The sequence below is a fragment of the Paroedura picta genome, chromosome 17, assembly GCF_049243985.1.
Source record: "Paroedura picta isolate Pp20150507F chromosome 17, Ppicta_v3.0, whole genome shotgun sequence".
NCBI lineage: Eukaryota > Metazoa > Chordata > Lepidosauria > Squamata > Gekkonidae > Paroedura > Paroedura picta.
The window spans coordinates 5,078,365-5,105,941 of NC_135385.1; the positions used below are offsets into that span (position 1 = coordinate 5,078,365).

Genomic DNA, 27,577 nt, shown 5'->3' on the forward strand with positions numbered 1-27,577 from the left:
GAACTTCTGGGCCCTCTGGGAATTCCGGCATAGCACAGTGGGCACAGGCATAGTGATCCCCTCAAGAGGTAGCAACTTGCAGGGAAAGTATTTTTGTCTGCTTGTGGGTTGTTACTGATCATAGCCTGCGACTCTGAGAACGCTTTCCTGGGAGCAAGTCCCACTGGGAGAAATGGGGTTTATTCAGTCTTGGTTTAAGGATTTGCTGGGCCCGTAACACCAGAGACACTTTAAAGATTCACAGGGCCATAGTAGAGCACATATGGTACTGTAACACTGGGGCAACCTTCCCAGGGATATTTGGAATGTTGGAAGCAACTGACAGCTTCCTTTTTTGACTCTAGTGGTCCACAAGTATGATGACCCCCCTCCAAATCACAGCGTGAAGGCCCCCTAGCCGTACAACTCTACAGGATCCCCGGAACCTTGGGGCCCGTAGCCTGTGCTACTAGGATCAACCACCTCTGGGCTTACTTCTGAGTAGACCCCCTATTGCACACTCTCTGACAATATCAAATTAAACGGACCGATAGTCTGACTATGGTATGAGGTAGGCGCAGCTGTCCATAACATGGTTAAGGTGAGAATGAAGTTCAAGTAGACAGTCAGGCTACACATGTTGCCATATCTTTATTGCACTGGGACCACATAGCAAACAAATTCACAGAGGAAAAGAAAATGCTGCAAAAGTAAATCTATCGCTGTTGAACACAGCTATTTCGCTCTCCCCTCCCCCGTGATTTTTTTTAAAACTCGTTATATTATATATTTACACAAAAACTATCCAAAGCAACGTCGGGAAAGCGGCAGCCCTGCTACGACTGTCTAGAAAGATAAGAGCTGCAGCTTCTGTCTGGATAAATAGTACAATTTGTCGTTAATTTTACACCGCTTTGTAAAACCACATTCAAGTATTTTCCCACCGACGCAGGAATTATCGGAATCCTCTTTCCGACTAGGCTCGCCTCTAATTTTTGTTTATGTTTCTGTCCTTCCCCCTCACTCCCCCCTTCCCCCAGTGCTTTTCGTGTTGAAGCAAAAGTCTGGAGATGCCTTCACATGGAGGAGGTGCATGGGGAGGAGAAGCAATTTAAATTAGATATGGAGGAAGAGAGAACGTGAAGGTTAATGCAGGACACAACGAGCTGGTAGTGCACACAGGAAGGAAACGAACACGGTTCGTTTCTCTTTTGGACCGATTCGTTTCTCATTCGGACCGATTCGTTTCTCGTTCGGACCGATTCGTTTCTCGTTCGGACCGTTTTGCTTTCGGATGCAGGTGGTGAGCTGTGCGTTCTTCTGTTTCTCACACTTTGATGAACACCAAGGATGAAACTAAGCCTCCCCCCATTCTGTCCCTTCATTTTCTCCTACTGCACACTGCTTCATCTCAGGTATGGTGTATAAGCTGAGAGTATTCTCAAAAATTAATTCTGGAACACAGCAGGTGGTTTGCTGAGACATGTTTTCCTACTCTCTTCAGTGTTATGGGGACACGTCGATTTGCCTTGGTAAAACACTGCAAAAAAAAAAAAGAGAGCAATCTTTCCATGATTCAGGTTCGACTGCATCACGACTTGTTGTGGATGGTGCTTTAATAATATCTACATGCTGTCCTGTGTATCTCGTAAAATATGACTCCCAAATAATCTTAGTGCTGTTGTATATTGCAATGTATCAATGCTGTTTTTTTTTTTTTTGAGTGTGGTGTTTTATCAATGCACGTTGATAGGTAAAAATGGCGTGCCCGAACAGAAAGTCGCAGAAATCTGTGCATGCACAGAATGTTAAAAAACGTTAAAAAATGGAAACAATGGACTCATCAGCTCCACTTCAGAAACAAAAATAAAACGAGTAATTTGGACCTCTGGATTTTGAGGATCAAATCGGAGGAGGATTTCGAAAGCGTCCATAACAAAAAACTAGCACGTCAAAGATAATCGTTCAAGGCCAGCCTCTTCTTTGACATGCTAATTTTTTACACACATGCTTTTTAGAGGTGGCTGTGCAGTCAGCCAATCGCTCCGCCTCTCCAACCTATGTTCTGTAATAATACAGTCCTGGAAGGGCTATAACAGTGTAGACTAGCTCTATATGGGTTTTTCTCTAGAATACATTGCGAGCCATGAAAATGACCCTGGTTCCTCTTTTTCTTAGGATTTGGTTAGGTAGGTTTGCATTCCCCCCGCCCCCCTCCGCTTGCTATTTCATATATAAATACAAAATATTAAATAAAGATCTGCTTTCTGTACAAAACCAAAACTGGGTGCAATTTGCCAGAAGACAGGGGTTGTTCCTTTAGCAGTCTCAAATATCTTCCGAATCTCGTTTCGGGAAGCGATTTAAAAGCACGACAATTTGTTCCTTTTCGCAGTTGCCTCACTCTCGGGTGGCCCAGTTCTATCCGCGTCAGCGTCCCTTAAACCCTTCCCAAAGGTGGTGGTAAGATCCAGATGTATGCCATTTCTCTCTCCATCTCTCTCCGTGTATCCGAGTGTGAGTCCGACCACAAACTCGTTCCCTGCGGGAACTGCTACAACATTATGGTGCGGCAGGGCTTGCCAGAAGCTCTGCTCACAGCAATCCAACGCTGGAATGGGCAACTGGAAGGAATCTTTGGGGACCAAGGGGATGCAAGGTTTAAAGAAGGCCACAGCAACTGTGACGCCCCTCGTGGGTCACCTCAGAAGACGACGTGGGGCTTCCTCAATGACCCCGCAAATTGGTCCAGCTGGCTCGATATACCCCGAAGGCTGCAAGGTCCAACCTGCAACCACATCCTTCACAAAGTCTATCCCTCGGCTACTTTGAGAACAGTCAGGGTTGCGTTTCTGAATTCACTGAATTCACGAAGTGGCGCGCACAGCCTTTCGCAAGACTGTTTGGTCTCTTATGTTCTTCTTCTTCCGCCGAGCTCATAAAAAAACACGGTCCTGGGATTTCACTACCTCTTGGTCGTGACAGTGTTCACGTCTGCGACAAAGTCTGTTTCCACCACGTTGTCGTACCCTTCTTTCTCTATACAGTCACTGACGGCCTTGAGGACTATCCGGAGCCTTCGGTCCATCGCTTCGAGGTGCAACTTGTACAAAATGGGGGCAATCTTGTCTTTCGTCAACGATTCTTCCATCAGGTCGCTGAGTTTGAATTCTTCCTTGGCTAGCAGCTGCAGTCGCAGATAGGTGGACTTCCGTATTCTAGAAAAGAAAGAGAGGGAGAGAGGTCACGTGAAGGGTAGCCCACCCATTTGGGAAACCCTTCCAGGGCCCTCAAGAAACCTAGAATGCCTGCTTTAGACAGTGCTGTTTCTTGTGTGTGAGATACTCTTGTCTGAGTATGTCTGAGATGTCTGAGATACTCTTAAGCAAAGGGTGGTTTTATCATCATGGCCCTACAGACGTGACCTTGGGTGGGAATGGAAGCGGTGCAGAGAAAAGGCTTTTGAGAGAACGGAGACTGGAAGAGAGGGGGGGGGGACGACCTGTAGCTTATAAACTCACGCCCTAAAGCTACACTTGCTCTCGGACTGGGGATACCAGGAGAATCATCGCTGTTTTGAATAACTGTGTTCTGTAATTCACTTCTCCAGCTCCCTGAGGTGTGCTGTTACATACCGTTTTGTTTATGTACCTCAAACGTAATTGTACGTTTTGTTTATTTTATTTATTTATTTAGATTTATATACCGCCCTCCCCGAAGGCTCAGGTTATGTACCTCAAACACACCCCAACATCACTTCCTACTCTCCCCCCCTTCGATATCCCTTTTTTTGAAAAAAGCTCCTGGTTTTGTAACATCTCTTCCACATGATATAATTCTGGTGAGGTGCTGGAGGAGGAGCGTGTCTCAGAGCTCAAGTGCCACACTTGACCCCCACTCAGGGCAACTATCCTGCCCCTGAGTGGCTCCTCCTCCAACTGGCTTGCCTGTCTATCCAGAGGCCAGCCAATCACCTTCCGTCCCCCACTCCTGACCACGCCCTCCTCCTTTCACTTCCCTCCGAGGCTCGGAGGCTGCAGATCCCTGCTGCATGAGAGCTGCCCCTGCCGGTGAGTTCCCTAATAGCTGCCTGCAGCCTTTCCAGGTCCTGGGGGAAGGGGGAGACCGTCCACAGTGTTCTTCCACCCTCCAATCTAGCACCCATTGCAACAGGCTTGGCCCCTAGTTTTAAAATAGAGATTATGATTATTATTATCTGCTGTATCTCACGAACCTTTTGGCCATCTTGAAATCTGTTTTACATGGTGTCCTATTGAATCTCTTTAAATCTGTGCCATCTCCCTGTCTCTATTTCATAAAAATGACAGAACTGTAAACCTGGAACTTCACCATCATACCCTGCAACATTCTTCCCCCCTACAACATTTTTTTTTTTTAACCTGATGGCGTTTCAGGGAGCTTGAAATTTTGCTCACTTGCCCTGGGACCGTTTGAGCCCCGTATGATTAAAAACATACAAATAAACACTTCCCTTCTGCTGTTCTCCGGGAATCATTGGAAAGTTTTTGATCTCATGGGTTTGATACCTTTCCCTTTTAATCATCTTTTATCTGGGTGGAAGCAGTCTAGCAAACACCTGCTGACCTCCGCCCCCCCCCCCTTTACGTTCTTCTGGTAACGTGTTCAAGAGGCGAGTTCTGGTGGTTATGTAGAATTCTCGAGTGGATCGTGTTTCTCCATTGCTTCCCTTCCCATCTGTTCAGTGTTGCTCAGCTGTTTCCTATAAATGCCTTTAAGAGCGTCTCCCCAGGGGCCTAATTCTGACACTCACTTATAGCCTCGCTTTCTCTACCCGATTACAACTGCTTTCATCCCTTCCCAACAGCTTTTGCCCGCTTTTCTCTGACAAAGGAACATGAGGTAGACTCTGCTGTTCTCATCACAGGTAGCTCACCTGCAGCACTGGTTCAAAGGCACCAAGATGGAGAGTTCATCATGGGAATATTTACCGAACCTTTTTGGGGGGGAAAAAGGAAAAGGAAGGATCACTGGGACTGCACTTTGATGTGCGATGACACAGTTCTGGCTTTTTTCCACACATGAAAGACACACGGAGCTGCCTTTTACTGACTCTTCCCATCAGTCAGTTTTGCCTCTCCAGGTTGTCAGGAGATGCCCGTCCCATCCATCCATCCATCCATCCATCCATCCATCCATCCATCCATCCATCCATCCATCCATCCATCCATCCATCGGATTTGTAGGCCGCTGCTCCTGGACCAGCCATCTTGCGTCGGTTAACAATGAAGGACAAAATATTTAAAAAGCACCTCCAGAAGTTGTGTAGAGCTACAGGTGGCATTGTGGCACCCACCTGCTGGGGATGGGCACAAACCAGGAAAATGTGGTTCATTTTTGAACCAACCAGGAGGTTCGTTTGTGAACCAAATTAGTTTGTGGTGCGTGGCCTTGCAAACCCTGTTGAAAGGGACTGCAGTCTCTTTAAATGTGACTTGCCAAAAGCCCGAAAAACAGCCGAGTGAAGCTATTCCTGCAGCTTTCACAGGGAACAGAAAGCAGAGGTTTAAAGGGACTCCAGGTTTAAAGAGACTCCATCCAAAGGGACTCCCAAGTCCCTTTAAACCACTACTTTCTGCTCCATCCACAAACCACCACAAGCTGCATGAACTGCTCTAAAAGTCAGCAGGTCAGCTGTGGTAAGCCGCGCCCCCTCCCCACATTCTTCAATCAAATAAGCATGCTATTTACCCTCTTCCATTGTCTAAGTGGATAATAAATGTTTCATTTCCAAACTTCTCAAAGGTTTCGTAGTGGTGTCGATCCATGTTGCCTACAAAGGGAAACAAGGGCAGGGAAATCTATTTGAAAAATTATCCCCAGAATATTGAAAATTAATAACATTTTTATAAAGTATAATTTATACCAATGATAATTTATATTGGGGGGAAAAACGGCTTGTGAGATTAACAAGCTTGCAGAGCGGAGATTCTGTAGAAGGGCCAAATTTATTTTATGAAGAAATTGGTTGCACACTCAAAAGAGACACGTTTTTTTTTTAAATAGCGAGTGAAAATTTTTGTATTGTGCATCCTTGCCCAGAAAATATACAGCGAACCTGCAATTTGCCAGGTACTTTGTTCAGCATGCCTATTTTCAAAAAGGAAGACATAAAAAGTTATGCTTATAAGCTGGCCTTTTAGCTTCAGCAAGGAAACACCTTGCACTCTGTTTGCTGTTCTCTTCAATAAAGAGATTCTTTCCTCCCAGTGAGCCTGTTTATTGATAGCTTGAAAGAGGCTGACAAAGAAGGCAGAAGGCTCCTAGAAACCCATCTTCAAGTATTTAAAAGGCAGCCATATAGAGGATGGAGCAGAGTTGTTCTCTCTTGTCCCAGAGGGATGGACCAGAACCAATGGGATGAAATTAATTAAAAAGAAATTCCATCTAAACACCTGGAAGGAGTTCCTCAGTGGAACAGGCTTCCTCAGGAGGTGTTGGGTTCTCTATCTTGGGAGATTTTTAAGCAGAGTCTGGATAGCCAAGTGGCAGAGAGGCTGATTCTGTGAAGGTTCAAGGGGGTGGCAGGTTACCGTGGATGAGCGAGAGGGTTGTGAGTATCCTGCATAGTGCAGGGGGTTGGACTAGATGACCCAGAAGGTCCCTTCCCACTCTGATATTCTATGCTTCTAAACCCAAGACTGATGGGGAAACCACAGCAATTGTGCCTCCCCCAAATATCTGTTCAGGGATGGGAAAGCTAAAGTCCTTTCCTTTTAAGAGAAGACAAACATACCCATGAGAAAATCAAAAATGGTCATATCCATTATATCTAAAATTCGAGTTCCAGAGTCATAAGGTGGGGTTTGTTTAACCTCTTCGCAATAGTCTGGATCGACCTCCCATCTAGAAAAGAAAACCGATAGGAAAATATAGTTGTACAAGAGCCATGACATTGCCCTTTTTACTCCTTTATAGGATTTTTCATTCTTCAGCCTCAAATCCCAATGGGAAAACCCTCCAGGCATATGCACTGGCTATATTTATATATTGACAACATTTATGTCCTGCCTTTTGCCCCCCACAAGAGCCACTCAATTAAAACATACATCATAAAATGACATTTCAAAACCATTTAAAACCACACGAAAACCACTTAAACAATGAAAGCAGAGCTAGACTTACATACAAAGGCATAAAAATAACCGTTAAAATGCTGGGTGGGAAGGAGCGATCACTGAGGGAATGCCAAACAGTTAAAACAATGGGCAGAATGTCTGGATCACGGAGGGAATGCCAAACAGTTAAAACACTGGGCAGAATGACTGGATCACTGAGGGAATGCCAAACAGGTAAAACAATGGGCAGAATGACTGGATCACTGAGGGAATGCCAAACAGGTAAAACAATGGGCAGAATGTCTGGATCACTGAGGGAATGCCAAATAGTTAAAACATTGAGCAAGATGGAGTGATCACTGAGGGAACACCAAACACTGAAAACAGGGATCACCGAGGGGATGCCAAACAAAACAAAAGGGTCTACACCCAATGGTGGAAGGCAGTCACAGAAGAGGACAGGCAAATCTTTAATTTAGGCAACATCAGCATGCTGGATGCTCTTCTGGGTTCGGATAAGTGTCGGAGAGCGGAAGTTCCTTGAGAGCGTTCCCCCTCTTCCGCAGACAGCGTGGCACTGCCTGGCAACCCTAAGTTCACCCCTAAAAGCTGTCCCTGCAAGCTGCCCCTCCAACTCGGTCACTTAGTGCCACGACTCTTTTCGGATGCCGTCACAGGACTATCTAGTTTGGGGCCTACTGAGAGCCAGGGGACAGGCCAACAGAAAAGATCTCAACAGAGTCTGGAATACAGTCTGGTGACCGTACAGCAGGCGATTCGCCATCTGCTCGGCTGCTTTTAGTACTCACTCTGCTTTCTTGCGCTTGTGGTAGGAGCGTCTCCAGGGATTCCTCCACGTCTTCCGTTTCGCTAAGGACAGGTCTGGGAGAAATGCGGCCAGGGAGCCTTCGATCTGGTCTGGCTTCCCGCAAAGGGCGTGCTCCGTTGAGCAGTAGTAGGAACACTCTCCGTAGAAACAGATGTTGTTGGCTGCGGGGAGGAAGAGAAATGTCCGTTTTCATCTTGAAGTACACTCAGGCTAGTCCCATGGCGGTATTGGTACTAGTTGGAGGGGGAGGGTTGAAATGCAGCTTGGCTCCCCCAGATTTGCTCCGAAATTCACCAGCAAGTCAAACTGATTCATCTCCTACATCGGCCTTTCTAAACGTTTTTTTTACTGTTTGATTTATTTATTTTATTTATTGTTTGTTTATTTATTTGAGCCCCTTGTGGCACAGAGTGGTAAAGCAGCCGACGTGCTGTCTGAAGCTCTGCCCATGAGGCTGGGAGTTCGATCCCAGCAGCCAGCTCAAGGTTGACTCAGCCTTCCATCCTTCCTTGCTGGGGGGTAAAACGGTAATGACTGGGGAAGGTACTGGCAAACCACCCCGTATTGAGTCTGCCATGAAAACGCTGGAGGGCATCACCCCAAGGGTCAGACATGACTCGGTGCTTGCACAGGGGATACCTTTGCCTTTATTTATTTATTTTGAAGGATCAGGGTGGTTTACATAGAACTATATAAGTAACAATCCATACGTATAAATAACTATAACATTAATATTACTAACTGATAATTATAACAGTGGTAACAGTACAACACTGTAACAATATAATAGTACACACAGGTCCAGGAGCAGGACACCTTGATGGATTTGGGGGGGGAGGGAGGGGTCAGGGGCCCTGCAGATGTTGTTGGTTATGCCTGGTCCCAACCAAATGCCTGGCGGAGAACCCCCTGTTGAGTTGAGAAAGCCTACTGAGAAACCCCTGAAACATTCTCTGGCTTCGGGAACCCCCAGAAGTGGTGCAATCATGCAGAATAGGGTTGACACGCCCACTTGAGGCCCCTCCCACCTCCTCCAAGGCCCACCACTGGCCATTTTGGGAGGGGTGGGTGTGGGCCATATATGGCCATAACACTTGACAAAGGTTTAACAATTGTAAACAATATATATTAAAAATTAATTAACTCCTACTCTTCCAGGGCCATCAGGAAACCCCGGGGTTTCATGAAACCTTGGCTGATAAGGCCATGACCAGAGATGTTGAAGGGTGGCTGGGCATTGCCTGTCTCTGTGTAGCAACCCCAGAATTCCTCTGTGGTCTCCCATCCTATAATAATCAGGGCCGGCTTAGCTTCTGAGATCTGACGAGATTGCAGCTTTACAAATCTGTACCTCTATAACCGAGATTGCAAAATTCCGCATCTATGCCCTGACTCCTCCCAGGAGTCAAACACGCAATTATAAAACCCAACCAAACCCTGTGCAGCTGCAACTGATAATTCTGCGGAAAGCCCTGCTTCTATAAGCACCTCTCCAACAACCCTCATATATTTGACACGTAACGGGAGTGCCTTGTGGTTTCAGATGCAATAACCCTCTCCCGGTGTCCCTATCCGGGAGGGCCAAAGGTTGACTCTCAGTGAGAAATGAGATTAACCCAGAAGGAAAAGCGATGTCCCTGATCTTCCATGTTTTCTTGGGATGCATTTTAAGTGCGTGTTTAAAAAGATATGCTCGGGGACCAGAAAGTCCACCTTTCCCGTTCCTTTTTTACAGCTGTTTCGTTTTTTCCGCCAACCGTTTTAGCCTGTCTGTGCAGTCCTCGTGTGCTATTTATACAGACGATGTAAGGCGTTTTCTATGCACGTATCACACACCCTGCTGTTTGAGTGACTCACAAAGAGAACCAAGGAACGCGTCCCGTTTTGCGGGAAAGGGAGGGGAAACAAACAGGGCGCAGGGAAACGCCACAAAAACAAAGGATCGTAGCTTCGGGCTGCATGAGGGAGAAAGGAGATCAAAAAGGTCTCACATCGACAAAGCGGGACTGAAAAACAGAAAGTCTTCCTTTAGCTCTCCTTCTGTGGGGGTCCGCTCAAATTGCTGTTGGTTAAACTCTTCCCTAGAAAACCTAGATCCTAATCTGGTAGCTCCTTCGATTTTGGGGGGAGGGTAAACGCTTGGAGAGCCAAAGCTCCCTTTGTCAGAACATCAGGAAGCTCAGATGTTTTAAACATTTATACCCTGGGAAACTTTGGCCAAAGGCCTTCACAGCCAGGGTCAACTGGTTGTTGTGGGTGTTCCATGTTGCATGACCGTGGTCTGGCCACTTAAACCCCTGAAGTTTCACCAATAACCATGGCGTCTTCAGAGGTAGCACACCAATAACAAGAGGATGCAGAGAAATGTTCAGAGAGGCACGCCTGGCCTCAACGAAGGCCAGAGCTTTCTCGGTCCTGGCCCCGACCTGGTGGAATGAGCTCCCAGGTGAGATATGGGCCCTGGGAGACCTTTCCGTCTTCTGCAGGGCCTGCAAAATGGAGCTCTTCCACCAGGTCTCTTTCTGACTTGTCTCTCCTTTCTCCTCCCTCTCGTAGAAGGGTAAGGGGGGGAGTTGAGGGTTCCGCCATCTTGCTGCTGTGGATGTTGTGAATTTAATGGGAGTATTAATGGGTTTTAATCGGATTTTTGTAAACCGCCACAGGCCACTCGGGAGTGGAGGTTAATAAATAAAACAACAATAGTAATAGTAATAGTAATAGTAATAGTAATAGTAATAGTAATAGTAATAGTAATAGTAATAGTAATAGTAATAGTAATAGTAATAGTAATAATATCAACTAAAGAGTAAGCTACCAATCTGTGCATATAGACCAGCCTTTCTCAGCATTTTTACCTTTGAGAAACCCCTGCTTTTCTCTACCTGAAGAAGACTCAAAGCGGCTTACAAATGCCTACCCTTGCTCTCTCCACAACAGACATCCTGGGTGGGAGGTGAGGCTGAGAGAGCTCTGAGGAAACTGGGACTGGCTCAAGGTCACCTAAAAGGCCTCATGTGTCTCAGAGCAGCTTATAATCGCTTCCCCTTCCTTTCCTCACAACAGACACCCTGTGACGTAGGTGGAACTCAGAGAGCTCTGAGTGAACTGGGACGAGCCCAAGGTCATCCGGCAGACCCTATGTGTCTCAGAACAGCTTACAATCGCTTTCCCTTCCTCTCCCCACAACAGACATCCCCTGAAGCAGGTGGGACTGAGAGAGCCCCGAGAGAACTGGGACTGGCCCAAGGTTAACCAGGTGGCTGCATGCGGGGAAGGGGAGAAATCAAACCCAGCTCCCCAGATTAGCAGCCGCTGCTCTTAACTCCTAAGCCAGTGCTCACAACCTTCTTCTATCTTCAGGTCAGCGACATGGTTGGCTGTCTTTTTTGCGATTTCAAATCCAAGGGCCGCCCAATGCATTCTGCGGAAACGCTAAAAGATCTTTATCAGTCCTGGGTGCTTGGTTACGGAGGAGGTGCATTTCCAAAAAAAACCCAACAAATTCCTAGAGGAAAAGGGAGGGCGGAAATCGATACTCTTCTGCAATTGGCTAGAAGGAACAAAAGACTGAGCACTTTCGAACTGCGAAACATTGATCTGAGTCAACGAGGGCTTCGGTTCTCTTGAAAACCAAGCTCCGGCATTGTTAATATGTCTCTTTTTGCTAGTAAATTACCACTCATTTGTGAGAGGCCTGGAGTTACAGCGGCCGGCCGGCCGCAAAAGGATGTATAAATGCATTTAAATAATTACTGACCTCTTCTCATTCTTCATGTTCCATTATTTCCGGCCGCCCCCCTCCCCTCGTCGAAGGGAGAGCAACGGGTAATTGACTGACCTTGTTTCTCTTGGCTATCTGGCCCGGCTTCCCCAAAGAACAAACCAATAATAATCTCTCCTGATAGGAAATCGTGCTTGGACAAAATCGGCCCTGGCGATTAACTCCCGGAGAACCTCCCCCTTTCCCCCCTAGGCTGCGGTTCTGAAGATGAAAACCTGCTAACGGGCTGTTTGGGGGAGGAAATCTCTGACTTCCTGCCTCATTTTCCAAGGGGAGGGCGGCAGCCAGCAAAGAAGGTTAGCTATTAAAGAAAACCGTGCTTCTCCCCTACCATTTACGGGGTTATCCAAACAGGAAACTCCTTAGGGCGGGATGCAATTTAACTAAAAACTTGAGGCACGTGGGCTTGGTGGCAGAGCAGGTGTTTGGCACACGAAAGGTCCCCAAGGTCAACCTGCAGTTAAGAGGATCTCAGCTCGTGTGGTTGGGAATGCCGGAAGACTCCAGACAGCCATTGCCTGTCCAACTAGACATTGTGGAACTGGACAGATCAGTGACCTGGCTTGGCCAAGGGCAGTTTTGGATCTTCGTCAATTCGGGGCGCAAAGCACAAGACCGGTTAGATTTTTTTTGAGGCATGGGGGTACCCCCCCGCTTGGATTTTGGGTACCCCTCCCCGCTTGGATTTCATATTCCAAATATTGTTTCTGTTAATTTGACACAAGATGATGGTTATCGAGCAAGAACGTGACAGGAAGAAAAGGTGAGAGAGTGGAAGATCGTTGAAGCTCTGTGGGTACTGGCTTGTTGGTGATTCCTGGGCCTAGAGAAGCATGCCTGGCATCATGCCTGGCCTTTTTGGTCCTGGCCCCGACCTGGTGGAATGAGCTCCTGGTAGAGCTGCAGGCCTTGCGGGAACTTTCCGCATTCCGCAGGGCCTGCAAAACGGAGCTCTTCCGCCAGGTCTACGGTTGAGGCTCAGGTCAGCGAGGAAGATGGGTGCCACCTCCCCTGGCCTAGTGTTAGTACCTGGGGTTGTTTTGCCAGCGAGGGCCCTCCCCCTCCCTCACCCCATAGAAAGTAGCATATTACTGGATTGTTGGTCCGGGGGTTGTATTGTTTTATCACCTTGTTCGCTGTGTTGTAATTTTTGTATATCCTTTAAAGAGATCCAACCCTCAGAATCTAGGTGAAAGGGTCAAACTCTCTTTCCCACCTCCATTGTTCCTGGCAAAGAAACCAGAGGGGAATTCAGGTCGACAGCCTTACCTGGAGAGATGAAAAACGTCCTCCACAGCTTCTTGTCCCGAGTCACGTCCCGTATTTCTCTTGTCATGTTAACCAATCTGCCGGCCACTGGAGGGACACGGCGAAAATCCAGGATTCTGAAGGGGAAAAGGGTACAGAAAAATTTATAAAGTGAGAAAACCTCTCCCGCTTTTTATTTAATCGTATATACCACCCCCCTGTGGCTCAGGGTGGTTTTGTCCTGTCTTGATTTAGCCTCTGGGAATATCAAGATCTTGTGCAATTTTTTTTTGGCTTTAGGTCTTCGTTTTGACTCGAATGTCCCTGGGGATTGCTTATTTCTAGACAAGGTAACTAGACCTCATGCCCTGGCCTGGATAGCCCGATCTCATCCGATGCTGGAAGCTAATCCTCCGGGTCCATGTGATTGCCTAGCCCATCCAAAATGGCTGCCATGAACTTGAAAAAGAGCCTCACAAGATCTTGCTATTATTTTCTTTCAGCTTTCCTCTTAAAAAAAAAAAAACATTTTCAGATCCCCCCTCCTCCCAGCAATGATGGTAGGTTCCCAGGAGCATTCCCCCTAATCCACGATGGCCCCATTCTACAGATTTTTTGATCCACATGGGAATGAATATTGCAACCAGAGGCATAAAACCGCAATGCTAAAATTTGCTAAAATTTGCCAACAAAGTTGTGTTCATTGATACATTAAAAAAAACGTATATTGGCCTTACCTGTCCAGATGGAAGGCCGCTATTTCGGCATTGTGTCTTTCGTAGTCGGAGAAATAAAAAAAGTCTGGAGGCGTTTCCTGTTCTCTGGTCTGTCTGCGAAAGAGAGTGAGAAGATCGTGGGACTTTTACACCAATAATGTATGTACTAATTGCATACTGTAGTAGTTCCTGTTCCCTTATCATCAGAATGCAACCCGTGCATTCAGGCAGTTCAAACAAGTTTGTGCTAGAATAAAAACACATTAGCTTTTCAATTCTGGTTCAGTAATCCCTTTAATGATGCTTTAGAACAGCTCAAAAGTTGGAAGCGCGTTCCATTCATTATTCCTGGATTCATAGAACCACAGAGTTGAAAGGCACTGTACAGGCCACCTAGTCCCACCCCTTGCTCAATGCAGGATCGGCCTCAAGCATCCAGAAGTATCTGTCCAGCCACTGCTTGAAGATACCCAGTGAGGGGGAACTCACTCCATAGAATCCTAGAGTGGGAAGGGGCCACCCAGGCCATCTAGTCCAGTTCCCTGCTCAATGCAGGATCAGCCTCAAGCACCCAGGAGAAGGATCTGTCCAGCTGCTGCTTGAAGACACCCAGCAAGGGGGAACTCATTCATAGAATCATAGAATCCTAGAATCATAGAGTTGGAAGGGGCCATACAGGCCATCTAGTCCAACCCCCTGCTCAACGCAGGATTAGCCCTAAGCATCCTAAAGCATCCAAGAAAAGTGTGTATCCAACCTTTGCTTGAAGACTGCCAGTGAGGGGGAGCTCACCACCTCCTTAGGCAGCCTATTCCACTGCTGAACTACTCTGACTGTGAATTTTTTTCCTGATATCTAGCCTATATTGTTGTACTTGAAGTTTAAACCCATTACTGCGTGTCCTCTTCTCTGCAGCCAACGGAAACAGCATCCTACCCTCCTCCAAGTGACAACCTTTCAAATACTTAAAGAGGGCTATCATGTCCCCTCTCAACCTCCTTTTCTCCAGGTTGGACATTCCCAAGTCCCTCAACCTATCTTCATAGGGCTTGGTCCCTTGGCCCCAGATCATCCTCGTCGCTCTCCTCTGTACCCTTTCAATTTTATCTACGTCCTTCTTGAAGTGAGGCCTCCAGAACTGCACACATAATCCTAGAATTCCTAAAATCCCAGAGTCGGAAGGGGCCATCCAGGCCAGATAGTCCCACCCCCTGCTCAATGCAGGGTCAGCATTTCTCCAGCTGCTGCTTAAAGATCACTCAATAAGGGGTTTCCAGTAACCTAGTCCAGTAGGCCAATATCATCACGCACATATTGTGGATGCGGAAAGCAGATTCACACCAGAGGAAAAAGAGAAAAGGGGTAAGATTACTAGGAAGAACACCTATGTCGTGAGTTGGGTCCTAAATTTTGGAGAGCCACGCGAGCCAGCACACCGCTTCAATGCACACCAACACCTGTGGAGTTCTGACAGCCAGCCTGGCCATTATGCGCGAGAAAACCATTCCCATAAATCCCTTCTCAACAAATACGCACATCCGCACATCCTTGGATATTGCACTAGGGTGACACAACGGCAATAATTTGCAACCGGCTGGCTCGTCCGCCTGGAAGAATCCCCTTGTGAATCGCTCTTATTGCACATTAGCGCAATATCCAGTGATGAATGGCGGTTGCCACATTCAGGGAGATCTATATTGCCCGCACAAAGAGCTCAGCAAGAGCGGGTGGCATTATACTGAATCCTTGTCATGGGTAATTATAAAATTTCCCAAAGTCATCGCATTTCCCATGCAACTTGAGCAGCTGCGCCGCTTCTCTGGAGCAAAACAATCCTTGCTTTGTGTTCCGCGGGCCAACTTCCATGCGTATTCTGCGCTTGAGAAGAAGAAAAGGGATCCGGCTGGGCACACGGTGTGCACGAGTGCTTGTTCGCAAGGTCAAGTGTGCCAGGCAGCGCTTCCATGTGTCTTTTCAGAATGGCAATTCCCCCTCCCAGGTGGAAGCGTCTTCTGGGACTTCCGCACATTGCGGAATTCCGCTCACTGCAGCCAGGTGGAAGTGTCCCCTGCCGTTGCCATGTGCTGTTTCGGAATATATTTATTTTTGGATTTATACCCTGCCCTTCTCTGGGGGCGCAGGGCAGCTTACAGAAGGTTTAGAATACATCATCAATTAAATATTAATTTAGGGTGGAAGAAGAGTTGGAAGCGTCTTTTGGGACTTCCGCACATTGCGGAATTCCGCTCACTGCAGCCAGGTGGAAGTGTCCCCTGCCGTTGCCATGTGCTGTTTCGGAATATATTTATTTTTGGATTTATACCCCGCCCTTCCCCGGGGGCGCAGAGCAGCTTACAGAAGGTTTAGAATACATCATCAATTAAATATTAATTTAGGGCGGAAGAAGAGTTGGTTTTATACCCTGCTCTTCACTACCCAAACGGGTTTCAAAGCAATCGCCTTTGCACAACAGATACCCTGTGAGGTAGGTGGGGCTGAGAGCTCTTAATCACTACACGAGTGGAATATAAACTGTTTTTTTTAATCAATAACTAAACTGGTTAGTACAAACCACAGCCGCCTCCTCTTTGTGTTCCGCATGGGAATGAAATATATGGCAGTAATTGAAACGGGAAGTGCTCCGATGCTGGAAGAAGCTATTGGTGGTGATGGAAATTGCTCTGTCAAGTTGCAGCTGACTTATGGCAACCCTGTAAGGTTTTCAAGGCAAGAAACGTCCAGAGGTGGTAGGTAGACCCCCATCCAAATACTAACCAGGACAGATCCTGCTTAGCTTCTGAGATCTGAAGAGAAGGGGCTAGGCTGGGCCATCCAGACCATGGCTGAGGCGAGCAGGTTTGCCGTTGCCTATCTCTGCACAGCCGCCCTGGATTGCCTAGATGATCTACCATCCAAATACTAACCACAGCAGATCCTGGATGGCTTCTGTGGTGGAACCGGTCTGCAAGCCCTATTCCACTCTGCTTACTCCATAATGTTCCCAACACCTGGAGGGGCTTCTCTTGCTCCCTAAGGTAACTTGCTGCCATCACCAGACCTTTGGACTGAATTGCCTACTGAGCAGGTCATGACCCACAGCTTCCTTTGCCTCTGTTTCTCCTGCTGGCCAGAGCCTAGTCACCACAGGGACAGTTTATGCCTTGTGCACCCCTGGAGGAAGAGCTGCCTGCCTACAGCTGGCCTTACCCCTGGCACTCATTTTACAATAGAGTGTCAGAGAGAATGGAGGTCTACATGGTACAGAGAACCACTACCAGCATTCAAAATTATAAAGTATTTATTTTTAAAAAAATGTTCACAAGCATACTTGTAGCACAGCACCAGAGTGAGCAAGGGATCTTAAAAAATGGGTAAAATGCATTTTCTCTTTCTTTCTTTCTTTCTTTCTTTCTTTCTTTCTTTCTTTCTTTCTTTCTTTCTTTCTTTCTTTCTTTCTTTCTTTCTTTCTTTCTTTCTTTCTTTCTTTCTTTCTTTCTTTCTTTCTTTCTTTCTTATGTCCTATTGAATGTTAAAATATAGAGACAGGCTGTCTAAGTGAGCAAACGGCCAACGACTACCTTCCCCAGACCTCAGTAAAGAGTTCTGCTGCTCTAATGGCATCCACACCCAAAAGAGAGTTTCTTCCTTGCTCCCCTGAGTTGTATCACCCCTCTTCCCCCAACCCACTGGGCTGGGCCAAAGAGGCTTTTCCAGGAATCTCCTTCCTGAAGCCTCTCTTGTATTTCATTCCTCCCAGATCTCTATTCCCTGCTTGGACCCCCTCTCTCTGATTACCCCTCCTGCTAGATCTATTAGCATCTGTGTGACGGTGGGCTGAAGTACATTTGGAAAAGAACTGAACACATTGGGGGGCAATCCCGACCTAAGCAGCCTGCGGGGTCAGGGTCCAAAAATTAAATATCTTGACATTGATTGATGTGATGTTATTGTTGACTGATGCAGATACTGCATTTATGTCGTATCTGTCCTTGGATCTCACAGTCTCTGTGAACAGCAAGGGAGGGCAGCATAAAATAGAAATGGAATGAATGAATGAATGAATTGACCCATCTCTCATTTTTGGCTGTTCTCTGCCCAAAGGGAGGGGGAGATCTTTTCCAACTACAAGTAAAGGTTTTGCTCAGCTAAAACCTCCATGGGGAGGGGTGGGGAGTTATTTCATCACGGCTTTCCGGAGCTCCTGAGGCAGGCCTAGCTTGGGCTGTCCCGGGCAGGGCCCGGCAAACGACGAAGACAATTTCAGAAACACGCTGGCGATAAAAACAACACTATTTCCTGACGTTCGTTCCCCTCCTTCAATCTCTGCAAAGATCCGTCGCCCTGCAGAGGGAGACGCATCCGGTTGTACTTCACGGGGCTTCCTTGATATTACTGATAAGCTTTAAAGAAGAAGAAGAAAAAAAAAACCTGGCTAATGAGCTAATCAATAGAATCTTGCCTTTAATCTCCTGCGGAGGAGAAACGTCTTCCTGACATGGGAAATGTTGACCCTGAGAAGAGGCAGATTGTATTAGCGAGAACGGGAGCCCTTGGCGGAAAACAGTAATTGTTTCTCGCACGGCGCCTGCTTGACATATGGGCCGGTCATTACATCACTGCGGGAGCCATAGATTCCCAGAAAATTTCGCTTTTCTATTAACTTCCCGCAGTTCCCAGGGAACAGTATAGATGGTTATTGCTAATTCTGCAGCGCGTGTGGCTGGGGTCCCCTCCCGTCCCGTGCCACCTACGGACGACGTCTCGCACGTAGAACCTTTGTGCTGCTGCGGGAGCTGACGTGGAACTGAGGAAGGGGGACTTCCTGCTCCCGAACACGGGAAGTCAGGGCGGCGTCGCTAGGGTTATCAGCTTGGCCTTCCAGATGAAGGAGATCAGGTCTCCTTCAAGAAGGACGCAGATGAAATTGAAAGGGCACAGAGGAGAGTGACGAGGATGATCTGGGGCCACGGGGCCAAGCCCTATGAAGATAGGTTGAGGGACTTGGGAATGTTCAGCCTGGAGAAAAGGAGGTTGAGAGGGGACATGATAGCCCTCTTTAAGTATTTGAAAGGTTGTCACTTGGAGGAGGGCAGGAGGCTGTTCCTGTTGGCTGCAGAGGAGAGGACACGCAGTAATGGGTTTAAACTTCAAGTACAACGATATAAGGCTAGAGATCAGGAAAAAATGTTTCACAGTCAGAGTAGTTCAGCAGTGGAATAGGCTGCCTAAGGCGGTGGTGGGCTCCCCCCTCACTGGCAGTCTTCAAGCAAAGGTTGGATACACACTTTTCTTGGATGCTTTAGGATGCTTTGGGCTGATCCTGCATTGAGCAGGGGGTTGGACTAGATGGCCTGTGTGGCCCCTTCCAACTCTATGATTCCGTGATTCTATGATTCTAGGTCACATGGAGGAAATGGTTGCTTTGGCCTTCTGGCCCACTGAAGATCTTCCCCTCCCCAAAACCTGCCTTTCTCAGGTTCTACCCCCAAATCTCCTGGAATTTCCCAACCTAGAGCTGGCAGCCCTAGATGTCACACTGGGAAGAAGGCCACCTTACTCTGCCCTGAAGCTTGCTGGATACACAGCTGCTAAAAACAAACAAAACAAAAAAAACAGAGCCAACCCACTAATCAACACCTGAACTTCAAAAGTTAGAAGCTAATTGCCCCCGGTGGTCCACAATTGTTGCCAGTGTGTTCTTCTGTGAGATAACATAGGCTGCAAGACTTGATCAGGATTCCTCAGTGGGGTGCCCATGGTACCCACCAAACCAGTGCATTTAGGAAGTGGAAAGGGCCAGGGAGGACGTTTGCCCAGGAAGGTCCCCAAATAACCACTGGAGATGAGATTGGCTGTTCAGATTCTTAAAGATTGTTTCATCAGCAGCTGCCACCACAGTCCAAAAATAAAGGAGGAGGAGGAGGAGGAGGAAAGAAGAAGAAGAAGAAGAAGAAGAAGAAGAAGAAGAAGAAGAAGAAGAAGAAGAAGAAGAAGAAGAGGAGGAGGAGGAGGAGGAGGAGGAGGAAAGAAGAAGAAGAGGAGGAGGAGGAAAGAAGAAGAAGAAGAAGAAGAAGAAGAGGAGGAGGAGGAGGAGGAGGAGGAGGAGGAGGAGAGCGGGTTTTTTAAACCCTGCTTTTCACTCCTGGAAGGAGTCCCAAAGGGGCTGACAAACACCTCCATCACAGACACCCTGGGAGGGATGTAAGGCGGAGAGAGCTCTGCAAGAACTGCTCTGAGAGAACTGGGACTGGCCCAAGGTCCCCCAGTTGGCGGCCTTTAGAGGAGAAGTGGGGGAATCAAGCCCAGTTTTCCAGTCTGGAGTCCACCGCTCCCCTCCCCTACACCACGCTGGCTCTCATGAGGTGCACTAATGAGGAAATCCAGAATGCTTATTCTGGTATTTCTACGTCTCTGAATCTACTGAGCACAAAGCATCAGGAGAGGGCGGGGGTGGCCGTTTCGAGCGTATTTCAAAACCTGGGAGAAAACAACAAGAAGGAGGATATCTGGGGCACAGCAACGGCCTGACGTCCTTGCATACTTTCTCTCCCCCCGCACCCTTGCTTGCATTTTGAGCCATTCCACCTCTTATTTAAAAAAAAGGAAGGAAGGAAGAAAGAAATCTGCAGCTGCTGAGGAAGGGACGAGGCCCATTGCTGGCAAGTCATTGTCTTCCCCTCCTTCCCCCACGTCGGCTTGGATTGTGCAACGGTGGCCTCCTGGCCGCCCCCGGAGAATCTAAAAGCAGATCCCTCTAAATGAAAGAGGCAGCCGGGAGATGGGAGGATCGCCTCGGAGCCAGCCGGCTTTGCGGCTCCTCGCACAGGGCTGGCGTGCCCTTGCTGCACGGAGACGTCTCTCGGTAGCGAGGCTTTCCGCTAACGCCTCCTGGCATGCACCTCCGAGGCTGCGTACATCTGGCCGCGCTCCTGGCTCCGACAAAGACACGTCGCAGGGGCGTCCGGCACGTATTCTGCGGGCCTCCGGAATCCGGGCGGTGGACCGCTTTGGAGTGTCCTGCTGCTGCCCCAACGGGGTCTAAAAATACAGCCTCCTCGAGAAAATTAGTAGGCAGCCAAGAAAGAAGGCGGAGGCCCACAAATCAACCAGGCTCGGGGTGCGTGCCAGGCGTATGCTGCTGGCCCGTCATTTCCCAATGCAGCAAGGAGAGTAAATAGACAGGAACCGGGCTGGGATTTAGCGATGGGGAAGTGGGGGTTGAAGGAGAAGGAAGTGATGTTCAGTTGCAACCCAATCAAGGTGAATCACCATCCACGGGATGGGAAGATATGAACAGAGGAGGTTTGCCACTGTCTTCCTCTGGTTTACCTCTGTGAAGAAGAAGAAGAAGAAGAAGAAGAAGAAGAAGAAGAAGAAGAAGAAGAAGAAGAAGAAGAAGAAGAAGAAGAAGAAAGAGAAGGAGGAGGAGGAGGAGGAGGAGGAGGAGGAGGAGAAGGAGAAGGAGGAGAAGGAGAAGGAGGAGGAGGAGGAGGAGGAGGAGGAGGAGGAGGAGGAGAAGAAGGAGAAGGAGGAGAAGGAGAAGGAGAAGGAGAAGGAGGAGGAGGAGGAGGAGGAGAAGAAGAAGAAGATGAAGAAGAAGAAGAAAGGAAGGAGGAGGAGAAGAAGATGATGATGAAGAAGAAAAGAAGAGTTGGTTCTTATATGCCGCTTTTCCCTTCCCAAAGGAGGCTCAAAGCGGCTTACAGTCGCTTTCCCTTTCCTCTCCCCACAACAGACACCCTGTGAGGGAGGTGAGGCTTAGAGAACCCTGATATCACTGCCCGGTCAGAACAGTTTTATCAGTGCCGTGGCCAGCCCAAGCTCACCCAGCTGGTTGCATGTTGGGGAGCGCAGAATCGAACCTGGCATGCCAGATTAGAAGTCCGCACTCCTAACTACAACACCAAACTGGCCCTGGTTGACCCTGCTCAGCTCTCAAGTTCTGGCAGCATTGGGCTAGTATGGGCCCAATCAAATCCCTTCCCTCCCAGGCTTGAAGAAGTGATTGACAGAGAATCTGCCGGCAGAAGAGACGCTGGGACACCTGTGATCAGACCCTCCTGCAGCATCCCCTGTTGCGTGTGGGGAGAAAGGGGGGTTCCTCTTCTGAAAGAATGAGCAGAAATGACAGCAGACCCCCTCCCTCAAAAGAGTCATTCCCTGCTATATGTGAGAGAAGGGAGAATGTCTACAAATGTCCCAGCAGACACCCTCTTTGAGAAGGCATTTCCTGCTGTGTGTTCAAGGAGGAATGCCCACAACTATCCAAGCAGAGATATTCTTACAGGAGGCTTTCCTGTTGTGTCTGTGAAAAGGGGGAATGCCTCTTCTAGGGAGTGCCCATGTATATTCAGGCAGACACTTCCTTAGAGGAGGCATTTCCTGCTGTGTGTTCAAGGAGGAATGCCCACAAATATCCAAGCAGAGATATTCTTACAGGAGGCTTTCCCGTTGTGTCTGTGAAAAGGGGGAATGCCTCTTCTAGGGAGTGCCCATGTATATTCAGGCAGACACCCTCTTTGAGAAGGCATTTCCTGCTGTGTGTTCAAGGAGGAATGCCCACAAATATCCAAGCAGAGATATTCTTACAGGAGGCTTTCCCGTTGTGTCTGTGAAAAGGGGGAATGCCTCTTCTAGGGAGTGCCCATGTATATTCAGGCAGACACTTCCTTAGAGGAGGCATTTCCTGCTGTGTGTGCAAGAAGGTGGAATGCCTCTTCTCAGAGAATGCCCGCAAATATCCCAGTGGACATTTTCTTAAAGGAGGCATTTGCAGACATGCTCTCAAAGGAAAAAAGAGCAGAAACCCCCAGTAAAAAAGCACGAAGGATATTGTATCAGAAGCCGCAGAAAGAAAGAGCAAAATGGTCCTTAACTACATGAAAACACATTATCAATCTCAGTAAACGTAATGATGTCTTGACTAGAATGAGTCACTTACAAAAGACAGTTATCATGCCCACAAAATAAAGCAGCAATGTTGCAAGATATGTTTTACGCGGCGCAAACAATTCCCGTAAACTGTAACGGTTTCCTGGAAAAATACATAAATTGCACAAGACTAAACGTCCAGATAAGAAATTACAGCAAATGTAACGTTTTCTTTGCAAGAAAGTGCAACGTTCACAAACGGAGGCATTCCCTGCTATTTGCGAGAGAAGAGAGAATACCAACAGATATCCCAGCACCCCCACTGTGTAGGCCAGGAGTAAGAATGCCTCTTCTTAGAGAATGACCACACATATCACAGCAGAGATCCTCTTAAAGGAGGCATTCTCCACTGTGTGTGTGTCAGAAGAGGGAATGCCTCTTTTTAGAGAATGACATACCACAACAGAAATTCTTTCAGAGCAGTGTTTGTCAGATATGGGAATGTCTTTTCTTAGGGAATGACTACACAAATCACAACAGAGACCCCATTGGAGAAGATATTCCCCACTGTGTATGTGCCAGAACAGGGAATGCCTCTTCCTACAGAATACCATACTATGAGGATCTTAGATTACTCAGAAAATTGAACTATTGACCGATATTCAAAGATTTCTTTATTAAGTATGAACGTACTCTCATCAAGGCATTGTCAAAATTGGGGATGAGGATACAGGTCTTCACACATATGCCAAACCCTCCTGTGGGAATCCATCAAAAATGGCGGAAGATCGAAGAGTCTTAACACTCTGATGAGAAATTCGGCTCCAAGAGAGAGGGGGAAAGGAACGGGGCAAATGGATTGCTTAGGATTGAGAAATAGGGGAAAGGGGAATGGAAATGCAGGAAGGAACATGAGGGTCATAAAATAAAGCAAAGGAGACAAGCTTCCCCCATCTCCTACACAGGGGTGAATACTCACAACCTACTTACAGAAACATCCTAAATAATGGCAGAAACCACAGGATTCTGACACATACGTACATTTTTGGTGTGGTATGAAATTGGGGTCACTGTGGGTAGGCAAGTTGTCGTGTTTCTGCATTGTGCAGGGGGTTGGACTAGATGACCCTGAGGGTCACTTCCAACTCTTCTAGGTGCCAACTCTTCTTGGATACTTTAGGATGTTTAGGATGCTTAGGGCTGATCCTGCGTTGAGCAGGGGGTTGGACTAGATGGCCTGTATGGCCCCTTCCAACTCTATGATTCTAGGATTCTATGATTCAAGCCCATTGCATTCAGGAATACAATGGGTACTAGACTGGGGTGTGTGGAAGAACTCTGCATTTTGTCTCTACCTCCCCCCAGGACCTGGAAAGGCTGCAGGCTGGAGGACCCCAGGGCAGGGAACTCACCGATAGGGGCCGCTCTCATGCAGCATGGATCTGCAGCCTCCAAGCCTCAGAGGGAAGTGGAAAGAGGAGGGGGTGCTCAGTGGTGGGGGATGGAAGGTGATTGGCTGGCTAAGGGGCAAACAGGCAAGCCGGTTGGAGGAGGAGGCACTCAGGGGTGGGTGTTAAGCACTGAGTGGCACTTAAGCCATGAGACATGCTCCTCCTCCAAGCCCTTACCAGAAATATTATGTGGAACAGATGATTCTAGCTCACAGTAGGCAGCATCTAAGAGGCATTTTATGAGGGCCAATCGGATTTTAACAAGATTGCTGTCGCTGATTTATCGACAAAATGTTGTACATTTTATTAGGCAGCCGAGAAAGAAGGCCCTGATGTGCCAATCAACCAGGTGCCAGGTGGAAATAGTTTCCGATATGAATTTTTAAAAATGTGGGAAGTGACAATAACGACAGGTAGTTTTTTCCTAGAATGACTGATATTTCAGTCTATGATCTTGAGTTCTTCACCCCAACTGTGGTTGTAAGCCCCTTGACACAAAAGCGTCTTCTTCTAGCATTCCATCGATGGTGCTGTATTCATTAAGAATATTTAAAGACTAAAACTGGGAGCTGCCAATAATATGCCTTTAGCATCACCCCCCCAAAAAGGCTACCGACTGCGGAAAACGCATCCTCGCTGCATCGACTACAGGCCAGGCGATCAATCAAGCAGATAATCTGTAATCCTTCGACAGCTCTTCGGATAAATCTTTCCCCAGGACAAACGTTGCTTGTGGTTTTTTCTCGAGATAAACCCGAAAGGCACCATCTTCCGGTGCTTCTAGAATGAGGGAATCAGCTTGGCGGAAAATTTATTGACAGAGAAACATTAAAAAAAATAAAAAATTAAAAAAAAATCACAGCTTTTATCTTCCCTGCGGAACGAGATGTTCAAAATCCAACATATAACGGCCCGAGCCCCGTGGATAAATCAAAGCGATAAAAACGAGAACGGCAGAGGGGAATGGAAAAGAACAGACGCAAAGGGTCCAACCCAACGGAGACTTTTGTTCCCCTGAGATCTGCTAAAACGGACTGGACGCTTTAGAGAAAGCTTGCATTTTCGGAGTGCAAAATAGATATGGTTATATATTGAAAATGTCAGGGCACTACTTGCTAATGGATTCCCCTTCCGAGCTGTGGGGCTTCCTCAGAATCTATTATTCTAACCCCACCTGAAGTTCGTGTGCAGTTCTGGAGGCCTCGCTTCAAAAAGGAGGTGGACAAAATGGAGAAGGCTCAGAGGCGAGCAACCTGGGGATTGAGCCTTGTGAGGAAAGGCTGAGGGACTTGGGGAACGTGGTGGTGGTGGTGGGGGTAGATTTCAGCCTAGTATTATCTTAAAGACCACCAAGATTTCCTGGGAATAAGCTTTTGAAAGTGAAAGCTCTCTTTCTCAGCTATGAGTAGAAATGGAGATCTGTGGGTCTTTATAATGTCCCACTGACCACCCCCCTCCTCTTTCCACTTCCCCCTGAGGCTCAGAGGATGGAGAGCCATCTGACAGAAAGGCTGATTCTGTGAAGGCTCAAGGGGGTGGCAGGTGTCAGTGGATGAGCGATTGGGATGTGAGTGTCCTGCATAATGCAGGGCAGGGGTAGTCAACCTGTGGTCCTCCAGATGTGCACGGACTACAATTCCCATGAGCTCATGGGAATTGTAGTCCATGAACATCTGGAGGACCACAGGTTGACTACCCCTGGTGTAGGGGGTTGGACTAGATGACCCAGGAGGTACCTTCCAACTCTATGATTCTACGATTCATTCAGGAAACCCTTTCAGAGCCATCAAGAAACCCTAGGGTTTCACGAAATCCTGCTTGAGAAAAGCTGGCTTATACCATGGAAATATTGCCCATCTACTGGACTCCAGGTCACATTTCAGTGGCGTGGTGGCTAAGATAAGCTACATGCAGCCAGCTGGGTGAGCTTGGGCCAGCCCCAGTTCTCAGAGCTCTTTCAGCCCCACTTACTTCTCAAGGAAGCTGCAACAGGATGAGGAAGGGAAGGGAAGCTGTTGTGAGACTCCGATCAGGGAGTGAAAAGGGGGATCTAAACAACCAACTCTTCTTCAATATATATAGAGAAAAATATTGTTCCTACTTGCCCATAATCATTGGGGACAGGGTGGATTAAAAATAAGCCACAAACAGAAGCGTTTTGATTTCCCCGGCGGCTTGCCATCTCCATGAAAACTGGCCTAACAGGTAAAAAGGGATTTGTGGACAGCAGATATAAAGGAAATCCTTCTTCTAAAGGGCCAGCTTGCCGTATACTAATTCTACAAATCTGGGCATCCATATTTCCATATCACGCAACTTGTTTGCGAATCATGCATACCGAACACGTGCATTCTTGCGCCGTGCACCAGTTATCTTGCTCTCAGCGGGGCAACGGCCCAAAAAACTTGGATGGAGATCAAAGGAAGAATCCTTTTCACCTGACGGTTTGCTCAGACTAGAAGAGAAACAGAGCAGGAGTGTCAATCAGGCCTGTGCCTCACCCTCATTGGCTAGGGCGACAGGAGGCGGGAGAGAGCTTGTATCTCGCCGAACGATTGGGCCGAACAGCCGCCCTTCCAAGCTTTCCCTCCTTTGTTTATGGCCCACCTCCCTGGGAGCAAACAATAAGCAACCTAAAATGACGACGAATGGAAAAAAATACTAAAAAATGGGGGAAGCTGCAATAAAAGGACTGAAACAGACATCGGATGTGCGGAATATCCGATAAACAGGCAACATAAAACTGGAGGAAGCCAACGGAAAGATCCACGGGGCAAAAGGTAGCACAGTGGGATAAGAAGGAAGAACAGCTATTTTATTTAGATCTGTATTTGCTCCCCTCCGAAAGCAGTTCATGCTCCTGATTTAAGACACTGACAGTTCAAGGAGGCACCTGAGCGATGAAGACGCCCGTTGTGACAGCAGGGAGGCACGGAAACCTCCCGACAATTAGAGGAACACAGGAGGGACCTAATGTGTTTGCTGGAAGGAAGAACTGGGACTCTGGCCAAGGAGGACTTGATGTCTTGGAACGGGGTAAGCGGTAGGAGGGGCTGTGGCTCGGTGGTAGAGCCCCTGCTTGGCATGCAGAAGTTCCCTGCTTGGCATGCAGAAGGGTTCAATCCCTGGCCTCTCCAGTTGAAAGGACCAGGCAGGAGGTGAGAGGAAAGATCTCATCCTCAGACCCTGGAAAACAGCTGCCGGTTTCGGAACAAGGAAGTTTCATATGTTCACACAATCAACAGAGGGACATACACATGAAACTGCCTTATCCTGAATCAGATCATGGTTCATCTCAGACTGGCAGATGCTCCTCAGAGTCTCAGGCAGAGGTCTGTCACAGAAGCTGCTTGGTTCTTTTAACTGGAGATGCCAGGGATTGAATAGGCGACCTTCTGTATGCCAGGAGCTGTGGGAATCTGCTTTCCCATGGAGCTGTGGATTGTATCGTACAATTTCTTTTGGGGGGGAGGGAGTTGGAGAGGAGGGAGAGCAAATGTACTCCAAGGCCATCTGCTTGGTAGGTGAGAAGATGACAGTTGGCCACAAGGACAACTCTCACGTCTGTCAGCTGAGGTCAGGTTTGAATTTGGTTTCTCCCAGCT

General features: G+C 47.7%; 1 protein-coding gene across 1 annotated transcript in view; it reads right to left on the reverse strand.

Moving 5' to 3' along the window:
- Positions 1–611: 611 nt before the first annotated feature.
- The window catches only part of FAM20C (FAM20C golgi associated secretory pathway kinase), a 67,779-nt gene continuing 40,813 nt past the window's right edge, over positions 612–27,577 (reverse strand). The window contains exons 4-10 of the mRNA XM_077316172.1: positions 13,672–13,764; positions 12,956–13,071; positions 7,886–8,066; positions 6,755–6,864; positions 5,710–5,791; positions 4,895–4,954; positions 612–3,197 (exon numbers count right to left, since the gene is read on the reverse strand). Of these exons, the coding sequence (XP_077172287.1) occupies positions 2,945–3,197; positions 4,895–4,954; positions 5,710–5,791; positions 6,755–6,864; positions 7,886–8,066; positions 12,956–13,071; positions 13,672–13,764 (895 nt within the window). The 3' untranslated portion in view covers positions 612–2,944. The remainder of the gene's footprint in view (positions 3,198–4,894; positions 4,955–5,709; positions 5,792–6,754; positions 6,865–7,885; positions 8,067–12,955; positions 13,072–13,671; positions 13,765–27,577) is intronic.